Source organism: Podarcis cretensis (assembly GCF_951804945.1).
Source record: "Podarcis cretensis genome assembly, chromosome: Z".
Classification (NCBI taxonomy): domain Eukaryota; kingdom Metazoa; phylum Chordata; class Lepidosauria; order Squamata; family Lacertidae; genus Podarcis; species Podarcis cretensis.
The window spans coordinates 47487708-47509500 of record NC_137184.1 but is presented as its reverse complement, the minus strand read 5'-3'; the positions used below and the strand labels follow the sequence as shown (position 1 = coordinate 47509500).

At 48.2% G+C, this 21793-nt stretch overlaps 1 protein-coding gene across 1 annotated transcript in view; it reads right to left on the bottom strand.

Moving 5' to 3' along the window:
- Positions 1-21793, bottom strand: part of FOXO4 (forkhead box O4) — a 27603-nt gene extending 5810 nt beyond the window's left edge. Inside the window, exons 1-2 of the mRNA XM_079962809.1 lie at positions 21075-21793; positions 2229-3463 (exon numbers count right to left, since the gene is read on the bottom strand). Coding sequence (XP_079818935.1) covers positions 2246-3463; positions 21075-21545 — 1689 coding nt within the window. The 5' untranslated portion in view covers positions 21546-21793 and the 3' untranslated portion in view covers positions 2229-2245. The remainder of the gene's footprint in view (positions 1-2228; positions 3464-21074) is intronic.

Here is a 21793-nt window from a genome sequence, read left to right as displayed (position 1 = left end):
AAACTGAATCCTCCTTCCATCGAGGACTGGTGGGTGGTAGGGAAATTTTACCATCAAGGAAGATGCATTAGTGGGTGGTAGGTATAAAAAGGTTGACTATCCCTGCGCTAAAAGGTAAAGGACCCCTGACCATTAGGTCCAGTCGCAGACGACTCTGGGATTGCGGTGCTCATCTCGCTTTACAGGCCGAATGAGCCAGCGTTTGTCCATAGACAGTTTTTCTGGGTCATGTGGCCAGCATGACTAAGCTGCTTCTGGCAAAACCAGAGCAGCGCATGGAAATGCCATCTGCCTTCCCGACGGAGTGGTACATATTTATCTACTTGCCCTTTTTGACGTGCTTTCGAACTGCTAGGTTGGCAGAAGCTGGGACCGAGCAACAGGAGCTCACCCTGTCATGAGGATTCAAACTGCCAACCTTCTGATCAGCAAGCCCAAGAGGCTCTGTGGTTTAGACCAGAGTGCCACCCGCGTCCCCACCCCTGCTCTAGTCTAGACCAAATTCTTCTCATGGGTCCCTCAATGGCTGTTTAGGTTTTATGTATTTCAAGAATGCACATTCAATGTAATAAATTAATTTAATGTCATAGCTAGTGCTGCCCATATTAACAGCAGCACCAAGATCAAAAAGATGCTGAGATGGATGGAATGGAGAATTTTTATATCATACTCCTTGTGTTCCTCACACTTTCTAAGGTATTAACCACTCACGGTTTGTTAGCTTGACCATGCAATCACTTTATGGCAGAACAGCTGGTAGGATTAAACCAAAGCTGGAGATTCTGATTCAGCACCTCAATACCTGAATTATTTTTCAGCCCTGTGTAGGTGTCAGGAACTGATTGGATGCAGAGGAATGGTGGGCAGAACCAGTCGGAGAACTTCCAATGGTAAAAGCCTCAGAGCCAGGAATTGGTGTGGGATGGCGATGAGAGGGAGAAGATGGGGAAAAGGAGGTGCTGGAAGCTGAAGAGGTAACAGGGCTTAGAGAACTGGGAGAGTCTGTGGCAGAGAGCAGTCCAGACTCAGATTCAGAGGCAGAAGCTGAAGCTGAAGCAGGAGAGTGGGTTGAGGGAAGCCAAGAGGCAGAGATGAGTCAGGCTGGTGAAGAGTCACAGGTGTCTGTTTCCCCTTCTTGCTGTGGCAACCTCCCCCCACCCCAGTCTCCCAGAACCAGGAGAGGCATGAAGAGGGTGGAGGAGAAATAATTTTTTAAAATAATAATAATAATAATAATTTTATTATTTGTAACCCCCACCCATCTGGCTGAGTTTCCCCAGTCACTCTGGGAGGCTTACAACATATATAAAGGTAAAGGTAACAGTCGCGGACGACTCTGGGGTTGCGCGCTCATCTTGCTCTATAGGCCGAGGGAGCCGGCGTTTGTCCACAAACAGCTTCCGGGTCATGTGGCCAGCATGACTAAGCCGCTTCTGGCAAACCAGAGCAGCGCACGGAAACGCCGTTTACCTTCCCACTGGAGCGGTACCTATTTATCTACTTGCACTTTGACATGCTTTCGAACTGCTAGGTTGGCAGGAGCAGGGACCGAGCAACGGGAGCTCACCCCGTCATGGGGATTCGAACTGCCAACCTTCCGATCTGTGGTTTAGACCACAGCACCACCCGTGTCCCTACAACATATATAAAACATAGTAAAATATCAAACGAAAAACTTCCCTATACAGGGCTGCCTTCAGAGGTCTTCTAAAAGTTATGTAGTTCTTTATCTCCTTGACATCTGCCTGGTTCCCTGTAACTTCACTTCTCACAGTAAGGGAACCAACAGAAGACTGTTGGAGGAGGCACCTCAGTGTCCAGGCTGAACAATGGGGGTGGAGATGCTCCTTCAGGTATAATGGGCCGAGGCAGTAAATTAGTGCCATGCAGGTGCAGGCTCAGATTGCTTGGGGAAACCTGGGCGAGGAGAGGAATTAGGCAGCTGTGGGAAGGAGGGACCTTCAGTCTCTGCAACCAAAGAAAACTTGCTAATGCTCATTAGGCCTGACACTCCTGTGCAGATCCTGTTTTTCTAATAAAGAGTTAACTTCACTTATTTCATGTGATTTACTACTGGCTCACTCCTGATAGTAGGGGTAACCCTCACCACTGTGACTTTTCAGAACCTGTGACAATCTGAAATAGGAAAGAGCAGGGATTGGAGTTGTAGTGCAAAACATCTGGAGGGCACCAGGCTGGAGAAGTGTGGGTTGCATACATCCACCTACCTTTGTCAATCCTGAAGTTAACTGGGTACCCAGGTATGGTTGGAGGCCTGTGACGTGTTGGGATAGCTGGGAGCAGATGGAATGGGTTCAAAATTGAAGTCCAGGCCTTCTCCATCCATGAGGTCAGTGTTGATTATGTAATCCACATCACATTCGAGGTTTTCCATGTACATATCGTCCAAATCATTGGGCAATCTGTCCTGATTGCCTCCACAGGGGGCAAATGTAGCTGCAGACAGAAATGACTGGGTGCCCAGCTGGACCGCCTGGGCAGGCTGTGTGGAGCCCGGTGCCTTCAAAGCTGACAGGCTGACTGTATTCTGAGGAGATGCCATTGAAAATGCAGTCGGCAAGGAAGCAGTGCCAACGGACTCCAGCTGCTGCTCTGGAGGCTTTCTTAATGGGTTAACTGGCCTCATCCTGTTTTTGGAGGACTGCTCCCCCAGAAGCAGAAAAGTCTGGCTGTTCAACCTGCCTTCGCTCTGCGGGAGGATCGGATCTACCTGTGTCATCATCACATCACTGGGTGGTGGTGAGTTGGATGTCAGGAGGGCTTCCAGGGTCTGTGGGCCAGAGAAGTGGCTGGCAGAGCTGTGCAGAGAGATATCAACAGGGTTGAAGAGGGAGCTGCCAAATGACGACGCCTGAGCAGCTGAGCTCTGGCTTCGCAAGGAGAAACTGGGATTCCTCTGTGCCAGACCACCTGGAGAAGGCTGCTGAGTTGACAGCAAGGATGAGCTTGATGACATCAGATTCAGGCCATCAATGAGTTCCAGCTCCTCTGTCACTGTGGGTGGGACACTGCTAGATGCGCTGGAGTAGACAAGGGATGGAAGGAGCGCCTCGTCTCCAAGGTCATCTGGCTCAGTTAGGATGGGGGAAAGCCTTGCACTGATGGTGCTGGCATTGGAGCTGGTCCGAGGCCGGATGCTGGTCCACACGTCAGAGTCCTCGTTGCTTCTGGAAGAAGGGCTGCCAGGCCACTTGGAGTACTGGGAGCCTGGGCTGTCGGCAGTAGATTCCGGGGCCACTGGCATGGCTGCCTTCTTCCTGGGGGCTTTTCCTCTGGGCTTGACCAGCTTGCTGCTGTTGTCCATGGAGGCCGCTCTCCTCCGTGGGGCTTTTCCACTCTTGCCGCCTTCTGGATTCAGCATCCACCAAGAGCTCTTCCCTGTAGCCTCGTTGTGCACTTTAATGAACTTGCTATGCAGGGAGAGGTTGTGTCGGATGGAGTTCTGGAAGGAAGTGGGAAAGGGCAGTGTGTTAGCATCATTCCCATACAGCCCATTAGACCAGGGCTTCCCAAACTTGGGTCTCCAGCTGCTTTAGGACTCCAACTCCCATCATCCCTGACCACTGGTCCTGCTAGCTAGGGATAATGGGAGCTATAGTCAAAAAAACAACTTGAGATCCAAGTTTGGGAAACCCTGCATTAGACCATTCTCCTCTCTCAAGCAGAGATGGACAATCTTTTACTCTCACCCCCATATTTAATTTATGTACTTAAACTAGGTATAGCCCACTCTTTTTTAAAAAAAAAAATGTGCATCCCAGAGAGTTACATTAAGCACCATAACACACAAATGAATGAATGAATGAATATAAAGAAAGAAAGAATGAAAAGAGTTAACATTCAGAGCAAATCAGCAGCAATAATTAATCCAAAGGCCTGGGTAAACTCACAAAATGCATAGTAGTGGGTGCCAGCCTTGTTTGGGGTGGGGGAGGCAGATTCCATAATAGAGGAGCCTGGACTGAGAATGCCCTCTCTCATGAAGCCCCACACTGAATTTCAGGTCTGTAACTCCCATCACCCTGGGCCACTGGTCATGTTGGTTTATGAGTGATGAGCATTCAAGACCAACAAGATCTGGGGGAAGGGAAAGTTGTCACAGGTTCTGTGTCCTTGCTCAACATAAAGGTAAAGGTAAAGGTACCCCTGCCCGTACGGGCCAGTCTTGACAGACTCTGGGGTTGTGCGCCCATCTCACTTAAGAGGCCAGCGCTGTCTGGAGACACTTCCGGGTCACGTGGCCAGCGTGACATCGCTGCTCTGGCGAGCCAGAGCCGCACACGGAAACGCCGTTTACCTTCCCACCGGTAAGCGGTCCCTATTTATCTACTTGCACCCGGGGGTGCTTTCGAACTGCTAGGTTGGCAGGCGCTGGGACCGAGCAGCGGGAGCGCACCCCGCCGCAGGGATTCGAACTGCCGACCTTTCGATCGGCAAGTCCTAGGCGCTGAGGCTTTAACCCACAGCGCCACCTGCGTCCCTTTGCTCAACATAGACTTTAGCAAAAAAACAAAAAGGAAGAGGCACTGCTTGGCATAAAAGTCCATGAACATGCCTTTTTTTCCTACACCAATCTAGAAAAAAAAACTGCACCCAGCATTTTAAGACTGGCATCAGAGACTAAGGTGACAGAAAAGGCAATTTGCCTTTCCCACTGTAACCAAAGATGTATGGGAACTTCTGCTTGGGAAGTTCAAACCAACATAAATATCCAGGAATATCCAGGAAACAGGGTACAGCAGTGAGCCAACAGTCATGCAGTGAGTTGTCCTTTCACAGCTGCCCTCATGGAAAAACTATCTAAACAAATGAGACAGAGATGTAATCCAACCAACAAAAAAGGCACTTTCCAGGAAAGTTGCTTTTCCTTTCTTTCTTATGTGCCGCAAATGTAACATGATTGAAGACTACCATTGACCTGAGCATCGTTACTGAGGGATACTTTAGGATAATTTCTAATGTCTTTACAAATTCATTGAAATGAAACTGTAATCATTTACTTGAGTCCAAGGAACATTTGAGAACATGAATAGGCATTTTATGTTTGTATGCTCCTTATTCTTTCCCCCCCCCTTCCCTTTTTATTTCCTTCTTTTATATTATATCCTATTTTCTTCAAATAATTTGAATGTTTTCCTTTATTATAAAAATTGCAATAATACATTTACGTAAAAAGTTGTTCTTTCAATCCTCTGCATGTAAGTCCCCCTCTACATCCTTTGCTTTCCTACCAGTGTTCAAAATTAGCCAGGCGCCAGGTGCATTTTGCATCTGGCTTCCAACCACTTGTGACCAAGTGAAGATGCCTGGGCACCAGGATGGCACCTCCACCATCTGGGGATCATTGGATCTGGACTGCTTTCACACCCTAATCCCCCATCCTGTTGAATTATGTCAGTTATATTTTATATGCACTATCAGAATAAATTTCTGGAACCAAATTGCTTTTTCTGTGCAGCCTGAGCAGGAGCAGTTACCTTTAAAAAAAGAGAGGTTGGAATAGGCCAATATATATGTGGACTGTGCCCGAATCAAGTGACTTTTCTTCTTTAAGTTCTCAAAGCTCAAACATCTGAACCAGCCAGATGCTTAACTGAGAATCAATCACAGACAGTCCATCATTTGAAAAATTTTACTTTAGAGCCCCAATATGGTAACTAGACATTCCATTTTGGCAATTGCAACCTTGGTTTAAGAAGCCATTTGGCACCTAGTTTATTTATATGAGTTTCTAACACTGCTTCCTACTCCAACTGATTTGCAATCACCAGCTTTTGACTGCCAAGGGAATCAGCTGCCAACCCAATCACTGTGTTGTGCCACATTCCCGTCTCTTCTGGGTGGCCATCTCGGCTGATATCAGATCAAATTCCAAGAAGGCATTAACAATGGAAGATTCCAACTCCAGTTGTGTGGAATATTCAGAGAACTATCCCCATAGCTTACTTTTCCCATCAAGCCCAAGTGAAATAGAAGATAGCCCAGCTGGGGCCATTAGAACACAAGTCCTCAATTTCAACTGACCTAGGCCTCTTTTGGCGCAAGGGTGAACCCTGAAAATACTGATTTCTCTTCCAAACTGGGAAGCATGCTGGATCATTGACTTAGTGACAGCATAAGCAATTCCATGAACTGGCCATTAACCCCAACTGTGCCTACACCACCAGAAGTTTGTGTATTCCAATACACAATGCTGTTTTCAAAGCCTTTGCAAACAGCTACACCAGCCTGGAGCACAGCTGTCAACGTTTTCCTTTTTTAAAGGGAAATTCCCTTATTCCGAACAGGATTCCTCGCAAGAAAAGAGAAAAGTTGATAACTATGGCCTGGAGGTCTCTGGCTTCCAAATATCTCTTCTGCAGCTTTTGCAAATAAGAAAAAACCCACCACCACCCCATAGTCGTGCCATAGCTGCCCTTGATTTAGAATGGAATAATTATTTTCCCTCCCAGTGGTTTACAAGCTGCAAGTTGCTGCACAGCCCCGCCCCACAGGGAGTGAGTCAACCAGCTGACCAACAGGAGCCACCCTCCCTCCCCAAAAGGAACGACTGCAGTTTAATTGCATAACCACAAGACTTTGGCTCCACATGCTTCAGAGTGACTTGAAACCAAGAGGTTTAGAACAGCATGTAACTTCCTAGGAATAGTAGTAAGGTTTTGTTTCTGGGTAACGGGCCTCCTCAGACAGAACCACAGTGTGCTAAGCCTTGCATCAAGAGATGTCCTCGGCCCAACAGCAGAACTGTTCTGGAACTACAGGATGAAACTATCAAGCCTTAGCTCAGGGTCAGCAAACTTTTTCAGCAGAGGGCCGGTCCACTGTCCTTCAGAACTTGTGGGGGGACGGACTATATTTTTTTTGGGGAAATGAACGAATTCCTATGCCCCACAAATAACCCAGAGATGCATTTTAAATATAAGCGCACATTCTACTCATGTAAAAACACGCTGATTCCTGGACTGTCCACGGGCTGGATTTAGAAGGCAATTGGGCCGGATCTGGCCCCTGGGACTTAGTTTGCCTACCCATACCTTAGCTCTGGGTTATTTGTGGGGCCTGCCTGGTGTTTTTATATGAGTAGACTGCGTCCTTTTATTTAAAATGTGCCTCTGGTTTATTTGTGGGGCATAGGAATTCATTCATTATTTTTTTTCCAAAATATAATCCAGCTCCCCACAAGGTCTGAGGGACAGTGGACCAGCCCCCTGCTGAAAAAGTTTGCTGACCCCTGCCTTAGCTTCTCTGATGAAGATAATACTGTACACAATGTACAGTGTGTACACAATTTTAGTGTGTTGGTTTTAATAAGTTCAGAAACTAAGGCATGACAGCACAGACAGCTGGAACATGGAAAGCTGCCCTTGGGTTCATCTAGCTCATTACGGTCTATACTGATTGGCAACAACTTTCTGGGGTTTCAGACAACAGTCATTTCCTGTTCTATCTGGAGACTGGTCCTGGGGGTTTCTGCATGCAAAGCAATGCTCTACCACCAAGCAATGTCCCCTCAGCACGAGACTGTGCCTCAGGCAACCCAGTGACTTAGCCACAGTCACCCCAGTAAGAATATCCAGGAGGCAGTTAAGGTAGAAGCCCAACACAAAGTTCTCTAAAAATCCAGAGTTTAAGGGTTGCTCAGTTTAGAATTACAGTGGTGCCCCGCAAGACGAACGCCTCGCAAGACGGAAAACCCGCTAGACGAAAGGGTTTTCCATTTTGGAGGCGCTTCGCAAAACGAATTTCCCTATGGGCTTGCTTCGCAAGACGAAAATGTCTTGCGAGTTCCTGCGGGTTTTTTTTCCTCCCCCCCCTTTTTCTAAGCCGCTAAGCCGCTTATCAGCTGATCCGCTAAGCCGCTAAAAGCCGTTAAAAGCCGCTAATAGCGCTAAGCCGCTAAGCCGTCAATGGGCTTGCTTCGCAAGACGAAAAAACTGCTAGACGAAGAGAATCGCGGAACGGATTCTTTTCGTCTTGCGAGGCACCATTGTACCATACTAGTCCTGAAACTACAGATGAAATAAAGGATTATTATTACAGTCACACCTCAGGTTAAATATGCTTCAGTTTGAGCATTTTCAGGTTATGCTCTGCGGTGACCCGGAAGTAACGGAATGCATTACTTTCAGATTTCGCCGCTCGCGCATGCGCTCAAATGACATCACGCGCATGCGCGGAAGCGGCATATTGCAACCTGCGCAGACGCAGGTTGCATTCGCTTTAGGATGCAAACGGGGCTCCGGAACGGATCCCGTTTGCATCCAGAGGTACCACTGTATTATTTATTATTATCATTATCATTATATTCTTATTATTATGGAGCAAGCAATCTTTGGAATACCCAAAGCAAACTTGGCGAAAAGATAAAAAGCTTGGAACTACCACATGACTAGACTCAACTATGTTTCTAGATAAATGGTATTTAACGCAAATTGAGGGTTTACAGGCTCCCAGTTAGTGAACATGTTTCCAACACTCACTTTCCCCCTACTCTATTGCTCTGTGACAAAGTGATTCCAGCAGCACTTTCAACCACATACAAAGGCTGTCTGAACATTCACAAAAACAAGCCACCACAGGGCGTTCCTAGGTAGGCTTGGTTTTTCTACATTTTGCTGAGAATACTAGTGAGAAGCGCTTTCTATTACATGTATCTAGATTTACAGTCCAAGCACTCCACTACACCTCCAAGGCTCTGTGTGGCGGAGCAGATAATCCACTTGTTTTTGAAGGAGATAAAATACATCAGAGTGACACAATCAATTTAAATACCTTCCTACTGGTTTAATCCCAGGCTACCCATATATCCTCTTTGCAAAACAAAAAGTCCATGTTTCAGTGAGAGTTCAGAGGGAAGAACAGCCACTTTGAATGCCTCTTGCTATTATACCCTCGCCATTTGGACACAGTACATGTGTGTTTCATGAAGCTACTAATAGGGCAATCCAATTTCATTCTAATTGCTGGTTGTCATGGAATACATGGAAGGAGACTGTCTGTAAAATTATAGTGAGCTGGAGCTACTTATGGTTTTATAGGGTTTAAAAAAAACCAGTTTCAGCACAGTGCTCTTCTGGTGCAACAGACTTCTCATACTTGGCTTCTACAATAATAGTCAAATCTAGTCATTAAGAGACATCAGGACCCAAAGTAGAAGAAAACAAAAGCCAGAAAGTAAAACACAAGAGGAGTCCTGAGGGGGTCAAACAAAAAAATATGGACAGAGTTGCGCAAAATCTATATACCCCATATATGTGAGTGTGTGTGTGTGTTCAAAAACAAATATAGCAATATAACTGATCGATTAGGAAATCAGATACCATACCAACCACAAAGCCTTCCTGATCATTTATAGTAAGTCAGGGGTTGGCAAACTATGGCCCGGGGGCCGGATGCAGCCCACCAGGCTCGTAAATCCAGCCCGTGGACCCTGCTGCCTGCTCGGTCAGTCCCCGCACTAAACTGGCATGGCGCAACATTTCCTTGAAAAGAAGCCGCGGATGCCTCGCCGCACAGGGACTGACTTCTGCGACGTGGCACGGCTTTGGATTGGCTGCAGAAAGCTCCTGCAGCCAATCCGAAGCCGTGGATGCCTCTGGACAAGCGGCGACGCTGGCGCAGCTTTGGATTGGCTGCAGGAAGTTCGCTGAGGTAAACCCAGCGCAGCCATTGATGGAGAGGCTGGCAGGCAGGTGGCAGTTTTGGGCCATGCCATGGGCATCGTGACGGGCACGTCGCAGGGCTTCAGCCAGAGCTTGGTGCACCTGCTGGCCCCATGCCTGGCATCTGGCTCGGCGCTGCTGCAGGTGGCACACTCAGCAGCCACACTGGAGCAGCTGGAGGGCGCGCTGCACGCTGCCTGCCCAGCTTGCCGCCCCCCTGGCCTTGGATGACGGGCTGCAGCACGTGGTGCATGCCACCTGGGAGCTCCAAGGCCAATGGAGCAGCTGCTGCTCGTCAACAACAGCGGTGGGCGGGCGGCGCAAGACACGCTTCTGAGCGCATGCAGAGTGCGTTCCTCCTCCAGGTCCAGAGCCAGCTGTGAGACCGGCTTGCAGGGTATTTATATTTTTCAAAATATAGTCCGGCCCCCCACAAAGTCTGAGTGACAGTGGGCCAACCCCCTGATGAAAAAGTTTGCTGACCCCTGTGGTAAGTGGTTCTTTGAGTGTGAGAAGGGGGAAGGCAACAGTATCTCAGTTACTTGATCAAGCACCAAATTTGAAAATACTTTCCCCACCCTTTGTTCTAATTTGAAAATGCTGTATTTTTTTTAACATTTGATTGGAAGCCGCCCAGAGTGGCTGGGGAAACTCAGCCAGATGGGCAGGGTATACATAAATTATTATTATTATTATTATTATTATTATTATTATTATTATTATATTTATTATTATTTGTACCGAAGTGTAGTTAATAGATAGTACAGTTTTAATGGGGTAACAGTCTTGAACAAGCTCTTATTATTAATGCTCGGTCTCTGCTGACCCTCAACTCTCCCCTCACCCAACCCTAATTCAAACTTTCTGAATTATAAATATATTTTATGACATCAACCTGGATAGCTCAGCTGGTTAGAGCATGGTGCTGATAATGCCAACGTTGCAGGTTCAATCCCCATATGGGACAGCTGCATATTCCTGCATTGCAGAGGTTGGACTAGATGAGCCTCAGGGTCCCTTCCAGCTCTACAATTCTGTGATTCTAAGTTCTGTGATGATGAGGGGCAGAGGAAAAACCAATAAAGGCATCACACATCAGCCATCTTAAAGCAAATACTATTTTGACAGCACATATTGACTGCTTTTCAGGAACCTCTGGTGTGGTTCTTAAATGCCAGGGTGCTAGTACCTGTTTGGAACTCCTCAAATGTGTGAGGAATTTGGCAGCAAGCTGGGGGCAAATTGTCCTCACCAGGACAGACAGAAAATGATGTTTTCAAATAAAGTTTGATGTGCCAAATACTCATCGACTTTCCTGGAAGGAATGAAAGGCACCTCCCATATCAAATGGCAAGCCCTACCTCCATGCCAAAGAAGCAGCTTGCACTCTCTCCAATGCAGCTGGAAGAATTTCAGCCTTAGAAAGCATCCCTTCCCTCACAGCTACCTACTTTTTAACAGAGTGCTAATGTAGGCACTGGCAGAGGAAGAGGAGTGCGGGGGGAGTGCACCACCCCGGCAGCATGATCCCGGTGGGGTGCCATCGCAGCTGCCCCCTGCCCTGCGCTGGGCACCACGCCCCCGCAGGTAGTGTACCACGGGATGCACGCCAGTCCCGCCCCGCCTGCTCTCCACCCCCCCCCGGTGGAGCATGAAGTTCCGCCACTGAGTGTAGGTGATGTTTGATAGCAAATGAGATCCTTACAATCTAAAGTCTAACACAGAAAGGGAAGCAGTGGAAGAAGGCAAGGGCAGCAGATGACAACGGGTAAGTGCAGTTAGCTAGCTTTGCAGTTGTTAGACAAGACTTGGGGAAGAAAGGCTTCACAGAAAAAAGTGAAGCTTGAGGAAGAACTTGACAAAGTTGTTACCACAGTAACAGTAGGTTATTTCCCTCAAAGCTGTCGTGGCCAGGATGCCTCTGAATGCCACTTGCTAGGGAATATAGGAGGAGAGTGGCTGTTGCACTCAGGTGTTGCTTGTGGGTTCCCCAAAGGAATATGGTTGGTCACTACAAGAACAGGCTGCTGGACTACATTGGCCTTAGGCCTGATCTAGCAGACACGTTCTTCCTATATCTGTAAGTATAGCACACAAGCCTGCAACTGAAATTTCTCCAACCCACAACATCGCAGAGCACAAGCCTCCCTCCCTCAGGTGATTATTCTACCTTACAGTGGGATTCTGACCTCCATACTACTGAGGGCTGCAAAGAAGTAGGTCATCAAAAGTTATGCTAACTAAGTTCCTAGTATTTCCGTACTAGAACAAGCTTAACCTGCTGACATTCTGCCTGCCACAACTGTTAAAAGCACAAGAACTGCTCTTCCTCCCTTCCTCCAACACTAACCCTGAATAATGCAAAGCACTAAAGGTTCCCAAGTTGCAAATAAGTTAGTTTACCTAAACCTAGGACACACCACACACAGCTCATAGGCAAATCTTCTATCTTTTCATACAAAAATCCTAGTGCCAGTTAAGTTCTCCTTTCACAGCCAGGAAGGGAATAAAAAGTTGGGGCTGTGCACAACATGTTCTGTAGAATGTTTAACCTAAAATCAAATCTTATGGACAAGAGGCACAAAAGCCAAAAGGTGGAGAGTCACTTCATATGGACAACTGGTGGCACAGTATAAGCACCTGGAAGCAGTTATTCTGGGGCTCAGTACAGCTGCAGGCCAACCTCTACACATGCTCTCTTCAGGGAAAACAGCTTCTTTCAAAAACTGGCAGAAACAGCACCAAGGTTTTCCAAGACAATTCAGCTTGAGTTATGAAGAGCAAGCAATGTGAGGAGGGAGTGGGAAAGTGCCCTCTGGGACTCTGCACCCAAATGGCTCTGGGGTGGGGCATGTTTGTCCTGTTCCGTCCTTGTTCAGTTAAGCACACCCTGCTTTTAATCTAGAGTTCACTCAGGAATAGGCATGGCTGACAACACCTCAGAGCAGATACTCTCTGTGGGTTCCCTAGCAAAGATGCCCAAAGATATTACTGGGATAGGATTGTGCTACTGTGCTTGCCACCTCATCTTTTTCTAATACATTGTATTTCCATTCATCACCCATCTCATCTGCCAGCTGGCATGCACTGTAAGTGAGATGCTTGTAGGCTGGGCCCACCAATATGCATGTAACTTGCATATCAAAAACATAACTTTTGCAAAGCTTCAACAGAACTGTTTGAGTCAGACAAGCCCAGGTGTTGCTGGAGAACCCTTTCCAATGTACCACACCTACTCCTGAAAATCAACATTTAATATGAAGCAGTGCTCAAAGTATAGTTTACATCTTTGGTGCTTACCTACCCAAGAGAATTATGTCCAAATCTTCTACTTAAATCATCTTGTTTTGGGAATGATACAAGTCATAAAATTCCATACACAGAAAGAAGCCAAGCAAACAGCTATCCACACCGGCATAAAGCAGCACACAAGAACAGCCTCTGATCAATGAAAAACTGGAAGTGTCTTTCTTGGCATTCCCCAATATGTGCCTTGCAAATGAAGAAACACACTGGGTTTACAAGGAGGATGTCCAAGCTAAGTAGAGGAAATCAACTTTGATGATTTCTGGTGTATGGTGATTCTCACATACCATTTTTTCAGAGTACAGTGGTACCTCTGGATACGAACGGGATCCGTTCCAGAGCCCCGTTCGCATCCAGAGCAGAACGCAACCCGCGTCTGCGCGTGTTGTGATTCGCCGCTTCTGCGCATGACATCATTTTGACCATCTGCGCATGCACAAGCAGCAAAACCCAGAAGTAACACGTTCCGTTACTTCCGGGTTGCCGCGGAGCACAACCTGAAAACACTCAACCTGAAGCAACTTCAACCCGAGGTATGACTGTACTGTTCTCTTTGCTACATCTGTGGGTTTCCATTCTAAAAGAAAGCCACTTTCCCCTGCAAGCTTATAAGCTTGCACTCTGATAGAGGCAGGTGACTCTACAAGAGTGAAGACAGCCACAGTGAGTGGGGATAACCAATAAATCATTACCCTGAAATTTATGCAGCCTAACTACTTAGTAATTTCCCCCTTGTCCCTATTAATTTGGACTTGCCAATCCCATCTTGCCTGAGCTCAGTCAGTCAAGTGTAGGGATCCTTAAGGCAGTTTCCTGAAAGAGACAGTAGCTGGTGCAATAAGCCAACCTATGAAAGTTTCTATAAGATTGGGGCAGAATCTGGTATCTTATGCCAATCTTTTAACAGTTCTACTATGAAACCAATAGAAATGTTTTGCTTCCATTTAACAGATACAAAGTATAGCTTTACCCAAGCAGCATTCAAAGGCAAAAAGATTTAAAATGCTTCATGATTCATCTAGAAAATTGCACAAGAGTCTACAAACATACACGAATGCTATTAACATCCTTCCCTTTTTTAAAAAAAAATTATTGAAGATTTTAGTTTAAAAAATATGTGCATTGTCTCTTTTCTCAAGTTGCATTTTCTACAGATCAGTTACATTTGTTGTGAGACATGAGTGTTGCATGCAGAGTAAGGTCGGTAAGAAAAGAAGGGGAAAGAGGGAGGGGATAGTGAGAGGGGTGGGGTCAGGTGGTAATGCTTATTTTCTTTACTTAGTGTATATGTGGGGTTTTGTGTCAGCGTCACTTGTGTGGGTTCTCTTTCTGTTCACTTATGTTTCCTTGGTGGTGAGAGAGGTTGGGGGTAGCCTAGAGTTTGGTTGGTTGTCTTTGGTTGGCTATAATGAGAGTTGTTTATGTGTGTGAGAGGGTGGATTTTTTGGTCGTTAGCCAGAATGTTTTGTACACTGTTGGTAGATTCTTGTTGGGCTGTGTATGTGATGAAGGGGATCCATACTGGAGTGAGAACGTCTTCTTCTATTTATCCCAATGTCAGTTTCAGTTTATTGGTTAGCTTTTCTAGTGAGGCCGTTTCCCATAGTTTCCCATACTGTTTGATACCATTTGCTCATGTTTACTCCTGACAAGTCTCTCCAGTGTCTGGCTATGAGGCTTCTGGCTGCTGAGATTAGGTGGGTTATGAGTTCTGCATAATGTGAGTGGGCATTATTAACTTGGACGATGTTGCATAAGGCCAGTTCTGGGGTGACTTCTAATACCTACTTATTTATTTTGCATATTTCTAGTATGACTGGTTGGACTTTAGGACATACCCACCACATGTGAAGATATGTGCCTATGGAGGTGCAGCCTCTCCAGCATTTTGGTGAGGATCCTGGGCGTCTCAGCCCTAGTTTACCTGGTGTTAGGTACCATTGGTAAGTGAGTTTCAGGGTGAGTTACCATAGATTCCGGCACATAAGATGACTTTTTAACCCCGGAAAATAGGTTAAAAAGTCGGGGGTCATCTTATACGCCGGGTATGGCTGCAGTGGGCGGCGGAATCCACTCCGCACCGGGAGGAAGCTGCCCAACAAAGCTGCCCAGCGATGCTAGGTCGGCTTCGCTGGGCGGCTTCCTCCCGGCACGGAGCCCACCACCCACTGCTGCGGCGGCAACAGCTTCGCTGGGCAGCAGCAGTGGGTGGCGGGCTCCACGCCGGGAGGAAGCTGCCCAGTCGCCTAATACGCCGGAATCTACGGTATTTTCTTTTAGTTGAGATGGATTTAGGGGGGGAGTTAGACCACATTCTAGTCGATTGGGTGGGATTAATTTTACAGTGGTGCTTCGCAAGACGAAAAGAATCTGTTCCGCGAGTCTCTTCGTCTTGCAGTTTTTTCGTCTTGCGAAGCAACCCTATTAGCGGATTAGCGGCTATTAGCAGCAAAGCGGCTATTAAAAAGGTAAAGGTACCCCTGCCCGTACAGGCCAGTCTTGACAGACTCTGGGGTTGTGCGCCCATCTCACTTAAGAGGCCAGGGGCCAGCGCTGTCCGGAGACACTTCCGGGTCACGTGGCCAGCATGACATCGCTGCTCTGGCGAGCCAGAGCCTCACACGGAAACGCCGTTTACCTTCCCGCCGGTAAGCGGTCCCTATTAATCTACTTGCACCTGGAGGTGCTTTCGAACTGCTAGGTTGGCAGGCGCTGGGACCGAGCAGCGGGAGCGCACCCCGCCGCAGGGATTCGAACCGCCGACCTTTCGATCAGCAAGCCCTAGGCGCTGAGGCTTTAACCCACAGCGCCACCTGCGTCCCACCTGCTATTAGCGGCTTAGAAAAAGGGGGGGGAGTGAAAAAAATTGCAAGACTCGCAAGACATTTTCGTCTTGCGAAGCAAGCCCATAGAGAAATAGTGAAGCGCCTCGAAAAATGGAAAACCCTTTCGTCTAGCGGGTTTTTGGTCTTGCGAGGCATTTGTCTTGCGGGGCACCACTGTATAGTCTATGTTGCTCAGGCCTAACTACAGTGCTCAGATTCACTGGCATGATGCAGAATGCTTCTCTAAAGATAGAAAATAAATAAATATTAAGGCACAATATTGTTGGCAAATCCTTGTGCCTCCTGTGCTAAAAGCATAAGCACTGGGAAAGGGACTTTAACCATATTCCTGACACCTGTATGGGAGATGCCTGGCATAAGTGACAGCTCAAAACAGTTCTCACTGCCAAAACATGTGTTTCAACTGCTTTAGAACAAAACCTTTCATTAACTGTCTATCCATACAAGGGAATCCCGCAGAATAAAGGACAGGAAGAAACTGTTCAGTGTCTGCTTGTAGGACTGTTGTTAATTCATCTTTCACTAACAGAACATCTTCATTTACTTGGTGGATGGGGTTTGAGGGGGGTGGAGGACAATGAGAATTGACTAAAGAAACAAAAGGCAGCCAGTGTGATAGATATGAACACAGGTAACCAAGTTCAAGTTCTGCTGAGCCTTGAAGCCTATGGGACATCCTCAGGCAAGCTTCTGCACCACAGAATAAACTACAGGGTAGTTGTCTGTATTTGCAAAAGAGGGGAAATTAACTCCGAAATCAAAGCAAGTCCATGTGCTTCAAAAGCAAAAGAGTATTTTTTGTTACTGCAGTGGTACCTCGGGTTAAGTACTTAATTTGTTCTGGAGGTCTGTACTTAACCTGAAACTGTTCTTAACCTGAAGCACCACTTTAGCTAATGGGGCCTCCTGCTGCTGCCGCTGCGCCGCCGGAACATGATTTCTGTTCTTATCATGAAGCAAAGTTCTTAACCTGAAGCACTATTTCTGGCTTAGCGGAGTGTGTAACCTGAAGCGTATGTAACCCGAGGTACCACTGTACTTTAAATGCGAGCTTGCAAGGAGTAGATCGTTCTGGCATGTGGTGCTATTCTGGGATTCTGAATAGGCCTGCGAGAGCGGGACAGCTACCTCATATGAAGCCGCTAAAGGAGCCAACTCCCTTTAATACAGGCATTTCCCATTTTTAGGACAAATAAGGCTCATATCTGAAAGAAAGAGTGATCGTTCTAAGTGCCTTTTCAGCCTTACTGAACTTACTCAGCACAGAGCATGCATGTTCCCTCTCTGCCCGGAGTTCTTGTTCTGAAGGAAGGGTTGTGTGAGCCAGGAATGCATGCTATGAAGGAGTTATTTATACTGAGTATCAACGCAGCTGGGTGACAAAGAACTGAAGCCCAGTATTGAAAACTATTCAAGTGACACTTGGTCTTCCACAGCAGCTTGGCCTAGAGTTCCAGATCGAGCTCGTGCCTTTCCAAGAAATCTCTGAGAACATTTACAAAGGGGGCAGGGAGTGGCCTTTCTTGGAAGTGCTGAAACAAAGTGAACTTAAGGGTCACACTGGAGGGAAGAAGGAAAAGACACATGGGCTGGGGAAGTAGTCAGCTGTGAAACCCCCCAAGTCCATCTCCTAATACTTGCTCACTACCCTTTATTAGATACTATCAGAGGCACTGCTGGCCCAGATAAATATTTAGGCTAATCCAAGGCAAGGTTTAGGGACGCAGGTGATGCTGTGGGTTAAAGCCTCAGCGCCTAGGACTTGCCGATCGAAAGGTCGGCGGTTCGAATCCCTGCGGCGGGGTGCGCTCCCGCTGCTCGGTCCCAGCGCCTGCCAACCTAGCAGTTCGAAAGCACCCCCGGGTGCAAGTAGATAAATAGGGACCGCTTACCAGCGGGAAGGTAAACGGCGTTTCCATGTGCGGCTCTGGCTCGCCAGAGCAGCGATGTCACGCTGGCCACGTGACCCGGAAGTGTCTCCGGACAGCGCTGGCCCCCGGCCTCTTGAGTGAGATGGGCGCACCAACCCCAGAGTCTGGCAAGTCTGGCCCGTACGGGCAGGGGTACCTTTACCTTTACCTTTTTAAGGCAAGGTTTGCCTAGGTAAAAAGAGTCATTCTAGACCACCTTTGCCCAACCTGCTGCCCTCTGGGTACAACTTTCATCTGCCTCAGGAAGCATGGTCAGGCTGATGGGAAACATAACCCAGAACATCTGGAGGGCACTAGGATGAAGAAGGCATGTCTGGACTAACAGATTATTTAAAGAAATTCATATAAGAGAAAATTGTATGGAACAGAACAAAGCTGGAATTCCTTCTCCCCATCTCCCCAAATTCCTGTCTAAAACTATGTTTTCAGAAGACATCAGCTACCATATTTACTCAAGTCTAATGCAGTATTGAATCTAATGCGCACCTCAATTTTCAGAACCTTGAAACAAAAAAAGGATTTGCTGGAGAATGTAAATGTGCCATCGAATCTAATGCGCACTGTATTTTTTGCAATGTAATTTGGCCAAAAAAGGTGAGCATTAGATTTGAGTAAATACGGTATGTGCAGGAAGGAGGTGGGGGGAGGATGAGAGAACATTTCCAGAATATTTTCAGTCCCTAAAGACAGCGTTTTTACTATCATCCTCCCAATTTCTGGCAACAAGATTTCCCTAATCCAGCACAGATGACAGCTTCAGAAAGGGCTATCCTCTGTTAACTGTTTGCCCTTGGAATTTAGCTAAACTATGGGTATCTGGGACATCACACAGTAATCAGGCCAGTGTTGTGACACAGGAAAAAGGAGACCGAACCAATCCACCCCTTTGTTCAGAGAGCCACCCTGCAGAAGTCAACATTACTAGCACATGTAGAAATACACCAAGTCAAATCCAGCAGCCTCTCCATGTGGATCAAAAACTGTAGAAGAGTTAAAATCTAGGAGCTCCAAAGTCCCTACCACAATCGGTCGCAAGAGGAAGCAGACTCCTTTGTACGGACAAGGTTTATTTACTATCCTCTCTCTCCAACACTCCGCATTCATGTTCTGTGCAGGAGATGAATGCTTTCCCCATGCCTCCCTAGCTGGCACTGGAAATTGGCTTGCAGGCTGACTAATAATCCCAGTGCCAGCGCAATACTATGCACCTGTGGTTCTCAACCAGTGTACCGTGGCCCCCTGGGGTGCCTTGAATGATAGCCAGGGTGCCACAGGCAACACTGGCCTCTGTCCCTCTTTTCTTCTCTCCCTCCTCTGATGCCCTCTTGCGTCTCAACCTTCCAAAGGCTTGTGTGGCTGTTTGTTGCAGCAGCCCTGGCTACAAGCTCCAGAGGCGAATGGGGCTTCTGGGGCAGGCCAGGGAGCAGGCACCTTTGTTTGGGGGGGGGGGAGCTCAGAGACCAGGGGTGGGGGCGGCGGCTGCCCCGAGAACTCCTAGGGAGAGGTGAGAGGAGAGGAGGCTGAGGGAACACTCTACGAGGGAGGGTGTGACATAACTGGGCTTCTGAGACCCAGAACATGTTTCCCCAGAGGGGAGCCATAGAAAGAATGTAGCTGGTCAAGGGAGCCATGGACTCAAAAAAGTTGACAATCTCTGCTATACACGGTTCCATGTAAAAATCTGACAGTGCCCAATCCCCTGATGTCTCCACCTTTTAATTCTTTCAAGTGCCCTTAACATTGGCACAGCAGCTCTGTCAAGAAAAAGTGTCACCTGTTGAGGTCTTTGGTCTCAAAAAAATTCTAAAAGCAAAGGGGCAGTATCCTAAAACTTTTATTATGAAAAGCCACAAAGTCAACATGTTGCTGGTAAAACAAGGTGGAAGCATAATTCTGCCAAGCATTAAAATGTTGGTTCAGGATGATACAGAAATCCTCCTGTATTTGCATTCTGTATTTGTCTTTTAGACCACATGCCACTATATGCCTTTGGGTGCCCTGGCAGAAAAATGGCTTGGAAATGTAGTATATAAGAATAAACACAGGGATGTTGGGGGATGTGGAGAGAGAGATAAGGAAGAAAAGGTAGAAGTGTCATAGCTCCATGTAGCTTAGCAACAAACAATCAGGAAGCAGTCAGCTTCAATGTCCCTTTCACCATACTCAGCGGTCAACAACACTCACTCAGTCTTCCATCTCTGCAAGACAGGAAAGATAATACTGGCCTACCTTACAGGAATGTTGCAATGACTCCTGAAACAAGAGCACAGGAGGCAGCACTCTTAAGCACACCACAGGAACACTATCATCCATGTGCATAAAATGTAGCCACGATGGACCATAAGAAAAGTATCCAAAATCCAAATTTGAACCATTTGCTATTTTTTGGAATGGCAAAAACATCACATAGGCACTGGAGCTCCTCAGAATTGTTCAGCAGGCTAGATCATGGGTAGGCAAACTAAGGCAAATTGCCTTCACAATCCGGCTGGCAGCCGGAGCACAACGTGTTCTTTTATTTAAAATGCATCTCTGGGTTATTTGCGGGGCATAGGAATTTGTTCATTTCTCCCCCCAAAATATAGTCGGGGCCCCCACAAAGTGTGAGGGACAGTGGACCGGCTCCCTGCTGGAAATGTTTGCTTACCCCTGGGCTAGATGGTGAACAAAGCAAACTGGAGAAGGAAGGTGGCAGGGTCGAGAGAGCCCAGATGCTTTGTTCACCACTTCGCTGGATGGGTTCGGGAGAAAACTTAAGATCCTGCACACTCTCTTGTGGCCTTACTAAGCAGAAGAGCTGCCCAAATTACAGGATCACATCCAATATGCCAGCTCCACTCCAGTTCAGACCCACTGAAATAACTGGGCACGACTCAATTTCAGCCCGCTGATTCTGAGGGGTTTATATCAAGTGCAGTAACTTAGTGGGGCACATTATGCTGTTGTTGTTTTCTCTTTGCTAGCCACTTTGCAATTCATGTGAATGGAAAGCGGCATGGATATAGGCTTGCATCTAATATGCCACCCCCACTTCCGATCAGCCCCACCGAAATAACTGGGTACGGCTCAATTTGGGTTAGCTGATTCCGATGGGTCTACTCCGAGTGCAGTAACTTAGGCGGGCACATTGTGCTGTTGCTGTCTTCTGTTTGTAAGCTGCTTTACGAATGTAAAGCGGCGTAGGTGGATAACAAACCGAATCAACCCCGCGGCGTGTTCTCTTGCTTTGTTGTTGTCGGCTGGTTTTCTGCTGTCTCCCTTTCCCCACGAAGCCACTTCTTGCCCCCTCGCCACCCCCGGGGACTCACCTTCCATCCGGCGGAGCTGTTGCTGTCGCCCTTGTCGCGGAAGTAAGGCACGGAGCGGACCATCCACTCGTAGATCTGCGCCAGCGTCAGGCGCTTGTCCGGGGCGCTCTCGATGGCTTGGCTGATGAGGTCCGCGTAAGACTGGCTGCCCCAGGCGTTGCGACGCGCCCCGCCGCCGGACCCTCCGCCGCCGCCGCCGCTCTTCCGCGCTCCGCCGGACCCGCCGCCGCTTCCCGGCTCCGCGGCCGCTGCCGCCCCGGCCGCCGCCGCCGCCACCCCGGCCGGCTCCTCAGGGCTCCCCAGCCCGCTGCCGGGCGCTGCCCCGGGCTCCGCGTCGGCCGCCGCCAGCTCCGGCCGGGGCAGCGGCCAAGTGCAAGATCGCGGCCGGCTCTGAGGGGGGAACTCCGGGTCCAAAGCCGCCGCCACCGAGGGAGACTCCGCCGCTGAGGGGCTCCCCGCCGGCTCCGCCATGATGGCGACGCTCCGGGTCTCCGGCCGCCCTCAGCGCCGCCACATCACCCGCCGACGATCGGACCCGCGCGGCGATCTCCCCCGGTCCTCGCCCGAAGGTGGCGAGGCCCGAGCGGCGGCTTTGCCCGCGCCTCGATCGCGATCTCTCGGTGGTACCGCCCGCCCTGAGGGCCCTCCCGCTCGCCGCCGACTCTCGCTCAGAACTGAGCGCTCCGCCACGAGAGCAGGCGCCTCGGCGGCACTGTTTA